The sequence below is a fragment of the Ammospiza nelsoni genome, chromosome 3 (assembly GCF_027579445.1).
Source record: "Ammospiza nelsoni isolate bAmmNel1 chromosome 3, bAmmNel1.pri, whole genome shotgun sequence".
NCBI lineage: Eukaryota > Metazoa > Chordata > Aves > Passeriformes > Passerellidae > Ammospiza > Ammospiza nelsoni.
In genome coordinates, this window is record NC_080635.1 from 111,469,260 (window position 1) to 111,483,196 (window position 13,937).

General features: G+C 40.2%; 1 protein-coding gene across 1 annotated transcript in view; it reads right to left on the reverse strand.

Annotated features, from left to right (window-relative positions):
* Positions 1-13,937, reverse strand: part of PKHD1 (PKHD1 ciliary IPT domain containing fibrocystin/polyductin) — a 240,386-nt gene that overhangs the window by 76,222 nt on the left and 150,227 nt on the right. The window contains exons 52-54 of the mRNA XM_059469299.1: positions 11,193-11,330; positions 3,376-3,489; positions 2,669-2,756 (exon numbers count right to left, since the gene is read on the reverse strand). Of these exons, the coding sequence (XP_059325282.1) occupies positions 2,669-2,756; positions 3,376-3,489; positions 11,193-11,330 (340 nt within the window). The remainder of the gene's footprint in view (positions 1-2,668; positions 2,757-3,375; positions 3,490-11,192; positions 11,331-13,937) is intronic.

Below are 13,937 nucleotides of genomic sequence, written 5' to 3' on the forward strand. Positions count from 1 at the left end.
GTGTACATCTCTATTTGATAAACATCTTGTCCTGTTACAGGGTGAGTGCTGCTGGCCAGGTGATGATCCAAACTCCTCAGGGAATTATTGAGGAAAAAGGGCACTGAGTGAATTCAGACAATTCCTCACATGCAGGCTAGAGAGACAGAAGGGCAGAGAGAAAGGTCCTAAACTAAAAGGGATGTTGTCAAGTTTTTCCAGAGTCTCTTTCTCCAATATTTTTCAAAGATGAGTAGGTTCCAGATGAGCTCTTAGTACACAATACCAGTGAATATTCAGTAGAGAAATCCACCAAAAAACTTATTAATTTATTAATTCTTTTCTTTTTTTTTTTTTTTGTAGAATCACTGCATATCTTTTGAAATGGCAGGAAAGTCCTTTCTGAACTGATTAGCTGATTCATACTGGAAAATTATATAGAGCAGCTCCTCTCCTTCAATAAAATCCACTTCCTTCAGCTTTCATTTTCCTTCAGTTTTCATATTCCAGCACTACTTTACCTATTTCCTGTATCCAACCACATGAACTCTTAGCTGGCTATTGGTAGATTTTTAATGAAAAATAAGGCATTGTTTTTGGTTGGCTTTTTTTTTCCTTTCTTTTAACAACTAAAACAACTCTTTGTGCTATATTTAATGCGCATACATTAACTCCAAACACTTGTATCTTAGCACCTCATGATATTTCACATAAAATATCTGGGCAGCAACCCAGATCTAGCCTGGATCCATTTCATCCAAGTGTTTAACTGGCATGCTTCAGTCAGAATCTGCTTACTCTGATCTCCCATCTCAGTCAGGGAAGGAGAAGAATTTCCAGAGGGTGATTCTGAAGTTGCAGGGTTTGGATCAGGATCAGCTACACAGCAATTCCTAAACAATTAATCTGCACTGAATGCACAGCTCTGAGAGAGCTCACAACAGATGAGCACTGCTGGTGAGGTCTTTGTGCTCCCACTGCTCATCTTCACAATCATTTCTCTAAATGCTGACATGACACCTCTACCCTGGTGGGAACTCTTCCAATAAGGCTTTGTTAGGCCTGGCTGAAAGGCAGAAACAAGGAAGGAGACAAGGAAACAAGGAAGAAAGGAAACAAAGAAACAAGGAAGGAAAGGAAACAAGGAAACAAGGAAACAAGGAAGGAAAGGAAACAAGGAAACAAGGAAACAAGGAAACAAGGAAACAAGGAAACAAGGAAGGAAGGAAACAAGGAAACAAGGAAGGAAGGAAACAAGGAAGGAAGGAAACAAGGAAGGAAGGAAACAAGGAAACAAGGAAACAAGGAAACAAGGAAACAAGGAAACAAGGAAGGAAGGAAGGAAGGAAGGAAACAAGGAAACAAGGAAACAAGGAAGGAAACAAGGAAACAAGGAAACAAGGAAACAAGGAAACAAGGAAGGAAGGAAACAAGGAAACAAGGAAACAAGGAAGGAAACAAGGAAGGAAACAAGGAAGGAAGGAAACAAGGAAACAAGGAAGGAAACAAGGAAGGAAGGAAACAAGGAAACAAGGAAGGAAGGAAACAAGGAAGGAAGGAAACAAGGAAACAAGGAAGGAAGGAAACAAGGAAGGAAACAAGGAAGGAAACAAGGAAACAAGGAAACAAGGAAGGAAACAAGGAAGGAAGGAAGGAAACAAGGAAACAAGGAAGGAAACAAGGAAGGAAACAAGGAAACAAGGAAACAAGGAAGGAAACAAGGAAGGAAGGAAGGAAACAAGGAAACAAGGAAGGAAGGAAACAAGGAAACAAGGAAGGAAGGAAACAAGGAAGGAAACAAGGAAGGAAACAAGGAAGGAAACAAGGAAGGAAGGAAACAAGGAAGGAAACAAGGAAACAAGGAAACAAGGAAACAAGGAAGGAAACAAGGAAGGAAACAAGGAAACAAGGAAACAAGGAAACAAGGAAACAAGGAAGGAAGGAAACAAGGAAGGAAACAAGGAAGGAAGGAAGGAAGGAAACAAGGAAACAAGGAAACAAGGAAGGAAGGAAGGAAGGAAGGAAGGAAGGAAACAAGGAAACAAGGAAGGAAACAAGGAAGGAAGGAAGGAAGGAAGGAAGGAAGGAAGGAAGGAAGGAAGGAAGGAAGGAAGGAAGGAAGGAAGGAAGGAAGGAAGGAAGGAAGGAAGGAAGGAAGGAAGGAAGGAAGGAAGGAAGGAAGGAAGGAAGGAAGGAAGGAAGGAAGGAAGGAAGGAAGGAAGGAAGGAAGGAAGGAAGGAAGGAAGGAAGGAAGGAAGGAAGGAAGGAAGGAAGGAAGGAAGGAAGGAAGGAAGGAAGGAAGGAAGGAAGGAAGGAAGGAAGGAAGGAAGGAAGGAAGGAAGGAAGGAAGGAAGGAAGGAAGGAAGGAAGGAAGGAAGGAAGGAAGGAAGGAAGGAAGGAAGGAAGGAAGGAAGGAAGGAAGGAAGGAAGGAAGGAATTCTCAGCTTGATTCATCCTTGGAATTTAGATTTCTTTAGAATTAGTGTTGGAAGGGACCTTAAAAATCATCAGCTTTTCCATCATAATGCAATTTTCTGTAACTTAGGTTTTTTTATTCTATCTATACAGAATTCAAACAGACCCCATCACAAAGAGAAAGAATAATGCAACTCACAGGAATATTAAATACAAACCATAGCAACAGCAGCCAAAATTTAATATTTGAAAGCATATTTAGCCAAAATACCACCTTTCATTGCCAGGAGCAACATTAGTTCCCAGATGTGTCCAAGGCATCTTAGGATAAGCACTATAAATTTGCACCTGTCCATAAACTCCTGGGGGAAAAAAAAAAAAAAGAAAGAACAGAAGGAGGATTTCAAAGGTTAAAGAAAAAGAGACTTGAGAAAAACTGAAGCAATAACTAAGTATATGAAATCTATGTATTTATTAAAGTATGTTTTTATATTTTCTGAGAAGTGTAAGAACACTCAAAATACAAAGTGAAGGAGCAATAAGTCCTCAATAAAGTAAAATGATCATTGCATGTACAGGCAAGAGAGGGGATTTTACCACAGAAGTCTCATTGACACAAATTAGATTTAAAGGAGTTGCAGACAATGATATCTACCATTAAAAAAAATTCTAAGTAAAGAAATTAGGTAAAAAACTTGAGGAATGAAAGGTACAAAAATTATGTGGCTATTATTAATCTTTCTGGACAATGAACATTTTCCCCCCCACCTCTGGAAAAGGGATCCAAAATCAGAGGACAAACCCAAAATACAGAAACTTTTCATAGAGATGATATATCCCAGAAGATTTAATGTTAGCTGTAAAATTTGTGTACCTTTGTTTGAAGTTTATCTGTACCAAAGAGTAACAGTCTCAACAGTGGTAGATTTGGATATTACCAAAAATTAGTTTCCTATGAAATGTGGACTTCATGTTTCATACCAATACTCCCTGGGTGCACATTTATATCCTCCAGACGATCACAGAAAATCCCTTCAGAAGCCCGAAGAAGGAACAGCAGCTTTAAATCCCTTTCTAGGGGATATTGCAAAGAACCTGCAATAAAGACAAAACAGCATCAAACCCACGACAAAAGTATCCATGGCTTCTGTGATTCTAAAAACAAAGGGAAACTAGGGGGGGGAATATGTGTGAATCTGATTTTAAAGAAATACCTAAATGGCTGAATTAGTATTTCCTTTCTCAAGCAGTTTTTGCTTTTTTGCTCCTTCACCAGTTGAAAGGTAATCATGCAGCAAGGATGGGAAAAATTGAAAGATTGAGGAAAAAAATTAGAGAAAAATAAAGTGCCCAAGAAGTTTTGGGGATAACTGCACAGTAAACTGTATTCCAACTTTGCCTTCATTTCTTTCACCAAGGGTAGTTTACAGTTTCAGAGGAAAATGGCCCAGCACTACACAGATACTAAGGAGGAAAAAGTAGGACAGTTTTTGCCCTGGAGAAATGTATGCGGAGTCCAGTAAAGGAGTTCAGCGTTCCTTTAAAATTAGAGATTAAATCAATTATGCAACAGAAAACTGCAGCAGATGTAGAACTAAAATATATATATATGTATCTGTACAAAATTAGCTGGCCTGTCATGTTCTTTTAATATTTAAAAATTACTAGTTTGGAAAAGAGAGCTGATTTTGTATCCTAAAGAAACACTTTGCTTTAAGAGCCTTTTTTTTTTACTTAAGTGAAATCAATAAAACAATAAATTGTTTCCCACCAGCATCTGACTGATAACTGAGGATATTTAAATTCTCTGTACAACTCTTTAAAAGGCAAACAGTACAAGACTTGCATGTTCCCCATCTAATATCTCACACCAGTGAACATGTATATTCTCTGGGGACATGGATGGAAGTATTTTCCAGTGTCCATCGTCCACCCAATCCAGGTTTGATTTCCTTGTTTAAACTCACAAAACTGTGTTTTGAACAGAGGAAAAGAAGGAATTAGGTTGTTTCCAAATATGCTTTCATAATTTCTCATGTTTTTTACACCTGGTTACAAAGCATTTACTATTATAGTTAAGTCAGTTAAAACCATCTCATATACCCAATTTTCAGCTCAGTTTTAAAACAATTTTTAAGTAGGCTTCCAGACTTAACAATCATGTACAAAGGATTGGAAGTGGGGATTCTAAAGGATGAATTGGAAGTTCTCCTTCCATTAAAAGATTTACATCTACATTTAGCTAAAAATCATAACTTTTAGTCCAAAAAAGCACAACATTAAAAAATGATACCCTTGTTAAAAAAAGAAAGCCAAAACCACACAAAGAAAGGATATGGTCAGAGTGAAAAACAAAGATCATAATAAAACTATTTATAATGGAAAATAAAATAAAATTCAAAAGGGAAGATAATATTCACAGAAATTCTTCAGTGTCTGGAAACTGTAATTAGAAAATGACACAAAAGAACACAGTAGTCACCAATTAGTAGAAAAAAATCTGCTTCTTTTAAGAATATTTAGAAGAAAAATAGGCTTAATACTTACTTATTGCCATCAATAGTTCCATGGGTTTAAATTAATAGATTTTAGTAACTTGATGCAAGTGCTAACAGAGAGTTTTACAGGAAACCCATTGGACTATTAAGGTGGACTCTTCAATAATTTTGGGATCACTCATGATGTCTGAGAGTCCTTGAAAAAAGCTAATATTGTGCCAATATTTCAAACAAAGATAAAAGTAAGAGCCCCAGGTAATTACAGGCCTGTCAACTTGACACTGATTCTGGGGGAAAAATAAATAAAAATGGAATGTCCAACTCTGAACACAATTAATAAATCATTAAAGGTGGATGATATAATTAATGCCAATCAACCTGCTTTTATAGAAAAAAAGGTCTTGTGAAACTTCCTTGTTATCATCTCCTAATGAGATTACAGGTCTAGTTGATAAAGATAATAGCTTTGTTATAATATAATTGGCTTCTCCAAGGCACTTGGCTTAGTAGCACAAAACTTTGTGATTAACAAATTACACAAGTGCAGCAGGAACATGGCACACACTAATTTACAGCCTGAGTGACTGGAATGGGGACATGGACTCAACCAGGCTGGTCCTGCAAACCCTGTGGCATTCCATGTTTTATTAGGGACCCAAATTTGTGTGAGGATACTGAAAGTAAGCAGATAAACTGACACAACTGGAGAGAACAATTACAAGGATGCTCTAGGAAAGTCAGCAGGAATTTAGAAGTGAAGAATTAGGAAAAAAATTAAGAATTCTCTAGGGGACCCTGATTGAGCAAAGGTGGTTGGATTCGATGATCTTCAGTGATCCATTCCAACTTTATCCATTCTGTGATTCTCTAATATTGAACATAATAAAGCAAGAGGTCTTGAAAAGGTAAGAATCTCTCTGGGAATGAATGGGGAAGAATGAAAAATAAAGGGAAAAGCTGAGTAAGGTCTCAGATACACACTTTGGCTAAGTCTAAATAGATTCCAGCAGAATGGAAATGAAGATGTGGAAGCAGCAGCTACTTCAGCTTACTCATAAGGGGACTCCAACATAGTTGATTCACACAAGTCACAGAGCTGGGTAAGTTTCAGAACCTTATGAAGTAACCAGCAATGAAATCACAGATCTTGTAATAATTTTGTTGGATACAGCAAACTTGCCACAAACAACAGGAATCATGATTTCTGCAACACATAAGGGAACAATCTGGGCTTTAAGTGTCCATCTTTGGACTTCGGTTGTGAAAACTTCAGATTTCTTGTCCCACTTTTCTGTGGTGAGAAAAGCCTACATAAGACCACACCAAGCTGCCCAATTCCCCATCCTGCATGAGATGAGTGGAAATAGATTCCCTTTCATGCTTCTGCTCCAGCTGGAAGCCCTGGCAATTTGATGAGCAACCTCATTGATCATAAAGTGAAATATTAATATGCTGCTGGCAGAGAACCAGGAAAAAGGATGCTTGCAACCTGGAAATTATCAAAAGATGGAAATGTCTGGTGAGACGTGCAGAAAAGGTCAGGAGGCACTAAAGACAGAGGCAGGACTCCCACAAACACGTTCTTCCAACTGCACTACACAGTGCAAGAAAACCCAATCATTTATGATAATCCTGTGTTAATAAACAACCTGATGTGTTAATAAATTCACCACTGACACATGCTGTCCTGAAGAAGTGTGAGATGCAAATGCTGAGATTGTAACACAGATCTGTTAGCACAATGGTTTCAGCTGGTTCAGAATCCTTCACCATCCAGGTCCAACCCCTGGAGAGGAGAAAACCTACTACGAGAAAAAAGGAGGGAATAAACAGGAGAACAGATATAGAGATGTGGTTTTTTTCTACTCAGATTTTCATTTATCCTGAACTGTGGTCTGGATCTAGTTTGTTGAGTTTTAAAAGCATTTTCCATTGTTTTCATATTTTAGTTCTGTTCCAGATGTTCCTCCTGACAGATTTTTGCTGTATTGTTTGGGGTTTTGTGCCATAGCAAAACCCATTCAATTCTTTCCTAGAATAGTGGGTGTTTCCTCCCTTCTAGCCTTCTCTTTTTTTCACAACATAACACTCTGAAACAGCTGTTGCATATAAGAGCAACGAAATCTCTGAGACAGATCTCCTCCCTTCACCTGGCAAACAGACTTTGCCATCTTGTCTTGCTGGGACCATCTCCTCTATCTCTGTTTCCTGAATCCAAAACTTCTTGGACTCTAACTACCCAGCTATTTTAAAAACTGTGTCATATTTTCACCAGAAAGTCTGAGGAGCTTTTATTCATGATCAATACCCAGCAGGACAGCACCTACTGTTGGTTCTCTTCTGGAGCTTCCTTCAGGTGTTCACTCTGGAAAGCAGCCTGGAATAGCAGCCAAACAAGGAGACCTCACTTTGTGGCCTCTTTCTGCCAAAAATACAGAAGATTTCAGAAGTCCTCAGCTCCACATCTCCACAGCTGTGGAGTAGGAACCAATAGCCAGAAGTGGGGGGTGAATGGGGAATAAGTGGTGAGACAAGTAGGATGGGATCTGACAGTCCCTGCACCCTCCAAATCCTCTCTGGAAGATGGCAGATATAAGACAGGGATAAATGACTGAAGAGTGGAATTTTTAAGCAGAAGTTGCAGGCAGGAGGAGACAGCTGAGGGTGCCCAGAAAGATAGGAAATCCTTATAATTAGGCAACTGAACATATTTCTGGGGAGAATCATATACCTACATTCAGGTTTTTTAATGTATATTTTAATGGGTTTTTTAAAATTTTTTAAAATGTAGATTTTTTCTAGATACCTTTATCAACCAGTCCCACTGACTGCAGGGGCTCCACTGGTTATATTGGATAGACCTCTACTGGAACAGCAGCAGCTCATGTGCTGATATCCAGATTACACCTAAATTTGGGTGTCTAGAACATGTGAACCAAATCCCTTCCCTACATGGAGCAATCAGTTAAAAGAAACTGAAGGTCCTGGAAGGGGTCAAAGCCAAACAGAGGCTGAGGGGTTCAGGAAGAGAATACAGTCATTGAAGGGAATACAAACACTCCAATGAACTTTTCAAACCAATTTTTTTTCTGTGATCTGGAATGAAAACGCATCTCGTTACACCAACAGAATCCCTTCTTCATACAAGTTGGACAGCTGTGCAGGGATGGTGTGTGCAGGGTGGGACTCAGCCCAGAGCCAAATATGGGACCCACACAACAGAAGTGCTGGAGAAGTTGGAAAAGACAGTAAATTGGTGAAACTCACTGGTGCTCTAATTACTGCTCTTTATTTACTGCTAACACATGGCCATTTAATGAAATACACTGATTTATCCTTTGACAAAGCAGTATGGGGGTTCTTTCTGGAAAAGAGGGGGAATAAATGCATTAGAGTTCTCACCACAAGCAAGATAAGGGCATTAGAATTGTCTGGGGTTCTCTCTCTAGACAATCAAGCCATGAGCTAATGATGACCTTAGGCTTCTTGCCTCCAATGAGTGACATGACTGACAAGCAGCCATCAGGAGATATGTGAAGGAGAGAATGTGACAAGTTGAAATAAAAAGAGAAATCCTATCTGGATAATTACTTGGCGAGCTCTACTATAAAAAGCAAAATCGGCCTGCCAGCAAAGAGCAGCTGAGTGCAGTTTAGTTCAGGATGAGTCCAACAGATCAATGTGTGCCAAGTGAACTTCAACATTTCCTTCAGCTTTATTGGGAGCTGGGGGCTTTGCTCAGCAGTGGAACAGGGCACTTTCTGCACATATCATCTGAGTTTTAATGCTTGTGGGTTAAAATGGACAGAATCATCCTGGCTGAGAATGGAAAAACAACTGTGAGATGTTGAACTCATCATTTCTTACCTTGTTTTGACACAGATGTGCTAAAGATATTTAGCACTTCACTTTCTCTCTGAACCTCAAACTTCCTTTTATAAGCTGGAAAAATAGCCAATTTTTACAATATCATAGTAGAGAGAAATAGAAATAAATGGTGTTACTAAAATTCTACTGCAAACATCACCATAAAATAAAAGACTTTGAAGGATAAAGTGAAAGAGAGAAACTCCTTATCTTAGGGGTAGGACTATGAAAGTAGAAATAATCAGAAAGTTTCCCTGAATCCAACAACATTAAAGGTCTAGGAGCACCCAGAGAAATTCCTGTGAGGGTAGATCCACACATTTTCCTTTGGGTTTTCTGAGAGTTCTGACAGAGTTCTTTGTGGATCTTAAATCATCTCACATCTTCCAGGGATCATCATTCACATGGATTGTGATCATATATTAAAGAGAAAAGTAATTATTGACCCTGCATAGTCAATGGTGTTCCAAAAAATCTGATTTCCCAACCATCACTACTTTCTCATCCCAGTTTGCCTGTAAATCACTGTTTCAATAAAATTAATTAGATTCTTGTTATGGTTGATAAACTCCAATTTTACACTGTTTTTTTTCCCTTTGTTACATATTTTCCATCATCATTTAGTTGCTATACACTTATGGTCATGACTTTAACTTCTGACTTTGTTTTCTCTCTGCAGAGAAGAAGTCAAGTGCTCTGGAGGACACCAAAACCAGATAAGATGAATTTCTAAACTGGTCTTTGTTCTCTAAAAGTTCAAGGGAACTAAATACTCTAGCTTTACCAGAAAGTCTTTGTCCCAGGCCACAGAATTAGAAGGAACAGCATGTGGCTATAGATTGCTACACTGAAAACAGGGCATGGAGAAATTACGCAGCAGGCAGGACCTGGGGATTTGGCTCACGTGATGCCGACCTGAGATCCTGCTCAGGCAATGCTGAATGCTGATGTCCACATCTATTAAATCTGTTTACTAAACTGTCTCATTATCTATTTTGTGTCAGGATTTCTTTAGGGTGTGGTGGAATTGGACAGATGGGCTTCAAAACCCTTCCTTCAGGCGTGGAACAGGCAGGGTTGGACAGATGGGCTCCAAGACGTTTCCGTAAGGCCTCGAACACATGGGAAGGGAAAGGGGAAGGCAGGAAGAAACAGGCACTCCCAGCTCTACATGCAGGCAGAGAAATGAGATTTGGGAAACCTGCAGAGCCTCTATCCATCATCTCACAGCTGAAACAAGGACAGCTCTCCAGGAGACGCTGGACTGCGACTCAGCAGCTGCAAATACCTGTTTGGCTTTTAATATCATTACTACTCACAGATGTGCTGGAGGGGAGTTTGTGCAGCAAAGTGCCTCAATGTTTTTTTAATAAGTGTTTTTAGCAATGAACACATGCTTTTTCTTAAAACCAATATGAAACCATATTTAAAGTGCAAAGGAGTCTGAGTAAGAAATGACTGACAGGTTTTAAGTATATATATTTTTTAACCTCCCAGATTATGCTTTCCAACCTCTTTTTCCAAAGAAAAACACAAGACAGCAAAATAACTTTTTTGGCCGGTACTATATTAACTAAACAGTCCCTTGAGATTAACAACAAACAAATACTGAAGCAGACTTCCTCAGGAGGTGATTACACAAACAAATTCTCTTTTTAAAGTTCATGAAACCAATCTTGAGAAAGGTCAAACAATGATCAACAATGTGATCCCAGCGTCCTAAGGATTCCTGTAAGTATTTATAATGCCTGGCTTTAGAAACCTTGATATTTAAAAGGAATTATGTGCGTAATTACTTCAGAGAGGAAAAACACCAATCCTGATTGTTGTAAATAATGTGGAACAGCCCTGGTGACTTTGGGGACTGTGAAACAGCTGGAGGTAGAGGCAAGGTGGTACCTTCCTGTGGTCCTGGTGCTCATCTGTACAGAGGGATGAGAGGAACAAATGTGCTGAATCCAGCTGTTTCACACCACAGCAGGATTTCCAGGCATTCAGGGAATTCTTCATTACTCTGTTTATGTTGGCTTTAAATATTTCTGTGTCACAAAAAGTGTCCTATCAATGCCCATAGGCACCAGGCATTGCCTGAACACTGGGGCAGATCCTGCCCTGAGGAATTACTGTCTCATAAAGCAACCCCCACAGGGAGCAGGGAGGGCTTTTACACATATCAGATAAAATCTCTGCCCCGGTGAAACCAGGAGTGGGGTGCAGTTGCCATTAAAGGAATAGGTAATTAGCTCCAGTGGATAATCATCCTGCTTCCCATGGATCCTGGGTGTCCAAACTGCAGATATCCAGATAGCCATGGGGCATTAGGTTGGACAGCATGTTTATGGTGACACTTTAAGTCATTCTCCACAGTTTTTTTTTTCCCTATCAAGAGCAGAAATAACCCCCAGGCATCCCAAAGATCAGCTGTTCACTCACCCACTCTCAGCACACCCCCCAGCACCACGACACAGGCTGTGCTCAGGACATTGCTGGAGTTGCTGGGGAACTCGAGGGTCCCCAGGATGTAGAGTCCTCTCAGAGGGGGAAGAGCCACATCCACCAGGATGGTCCTGTCTGGGAAATAAAGCAGAAGGTTGTTTAGGTCAATGGCAGCCTGACAACACCACTTGCCAAAAAGGATATCAACTTGGCTTGAGTTTTGTTAGTCAGATTGGTTTTCATAGAATCGTGGAACAGCCTGGGTTGAAAGGGACCTTAAACATCTTGTTCCAACCTCCTGCCATAGGCAGGGACCCTTCCACTATCCCATGTTTCTCCAAACCCTGCCCAACCTGGCCTTGGACATTTCCAGGGATACAGCCACAGTTTCTCTGGGTAACCTGTGCCAGGACCTCACCATCCCCTCAGGGAAGAATTTAATCTTAATATCTAATGTAAACCTACTCTTTTTCAGTTTGAAGGTGTTAGCCCTTGTCCTGTCACTCCAGCCCCTTGTAAAGAGTCTCTCTCCATCTTTCCCATTGTTGCCTTATGGAACTGAAAAAGGCAAGAGAGTTCTTTTGAAGACAACAAGAATGACAAAATGCCTCATCCCTGGAAGCATTCAAGGCCAGGCTGGACAGGGCTTGGAGCAACCTGGGATAGTGGAAGGCATGCCTGCCCATGGCAGGAGGTTGGAACAAATGAGCTTTAAGGTCCTTTCAAATACAAACCCTTCTGGGTTCTAGGATTGATGGAAATGGAAAAACATCCTTCAGTATCACTGAGGTGTGTCATGGTACAAAGGGCCTGCAAGTCCCCACCTTGTCAAGAGCAGTGATCAGGTTGACAAACTGCAGCCACACACCATGAACTACCTCCACTGACTCTCTATTAGCACTTTTCCCTCTTTTAATCTTGGCTTTGCTCTCAGTTAGGTTTATGTATGAAAACTCACCTCTTCCTCACCATTCAAGAGCAAAACTTTGCTTACCCAAACGCAACCTGCAGGAAGCCAGAGCTCATGGAACCCCAGAATCGTTAAGGTTGGAAAAGAGCTCTGAGATCACTGCCAGGTCCACCATGAGTTCCATTCTGCATTCATATTCCCCTCTAAAAATCAGTTAGCAATGACCAGGGCAAATCACCATTCCCTCAGATCCATAAGGAGAAAGCAAGGGGAATATTTTTATATTTCAGAACAGAGTGGAAACTTTTGTGGCTTGAGCACAATGACAACATCACTGTTGCTTCCTAAAGCTGTAATTCTGTAAGGAAACTTTAAAATGTCTCTTAAGTGTTCCAAGTAGGACATGAGCAAGGATGTAAATGGTGGATCATTTAGAGGCAGCCCTCTGCACAGAGGTGAATTCCACCCTCAGGGCCCATCTAATGCTCCTGGATGTCACTAAGAGCTTCTCAGTTGATTGCACTGGAAAACAGCTCAGGCCCTGAAACTGTGGTTTCCATCCCCTTTCATTATTGACAAGAGTAACAGTATGGTGCCTCTCTCAGTCAGTGGGTGCTCCTGGAAGAAGGAAAAGCAAGGTGTTTCCCTAAAAAGGGGCTCAATAATATGATCTAATAATGGCTTTCAGAGAAATAGATTGCATGAAAAAACAATCTTCAACATAAAGACAGCCCTACCCTACACAGAGATCTTGTGTGACTCTCATTGTTTTCATAAGCATTCATTGCAAGGCATTGATGCAAAAAAAGGGGGAGATTAAAGAACACACATATTTTTCTGGTGTATTTTGACAGAGTGGTGAGAATGGGACACTTGAAACCGATTTTGTGTGGAATATAAGAACCATGAATTGTCTTGGGAAATGGTTCAGCTACTTAACAGTTTCACTTCTGCCTGTGGACATTGGCAACTGCTGTGGATGGGAACACAAATGACCACAAAATGGGTAGCACAGAGAAAGTCCTTGCCAAAAATCTTGTAATCAGGGGCTGGCTCCAACTATTTAGCACACACATTTAAGAAAATTTCCAAGCTCTGCTTGCAGAAAACATAATCAATATGATTCTGTGAAAATCTGCATGAAGTACACTCAGAATCGGACTGAAAGAAAATATTAGTAGCATTTTCTAGTTTTTTACTCCCTGGTTTTGTAACCCTGTAGTTTCAAAACCTCCAGGGAAAGGAAAAATTTATTTCAGGTTCTATTTTCAGGTTTGGAGTTCTGGCTCTGCTTACAGACTTGTTTGTCTCCTACCTACATATTCCTGCCCTTATCCCTGTGAATCAATTATCCCACCTCTTCCTTTTCCCCTCTGCATTTTCGTCCTTTCTCTCTGGCCACAAGCACCCTGAAAGCCCAGGACATCTGTTCTAAAGGACTATACCAAGTACAGCAGCAAGCCATGGTAAACCTGAACCCCTCATCCCAAAACAAATTCCCTGTATCCTTGGGCTGAAACATCTTTCAAGCATGCAAAATTTTGACAGCATTCAGATGAAGTAAGTCTCTAGGGAGCAAGTGCATTTTTTGCCCCTCTAAATCTTATGGTTTTAGTACTTAATATATTTTTACAGGCATGAGGAGATTCCTGTCTATAATCTCTTTACAGGACAGGTACAGTCCCATGCCCTGCAGAGTTGTGAAGGGAAGGCTCAGGATGTGAGGGTATGAAACCGAGAGGAGAAAAAAGAAGGAAATGTTGTTAAAATGGTATCTCTCAGACAGAAGGGGAATACAGTTTGTGAAATCACAGCTCAAGAATGTGGCAAAA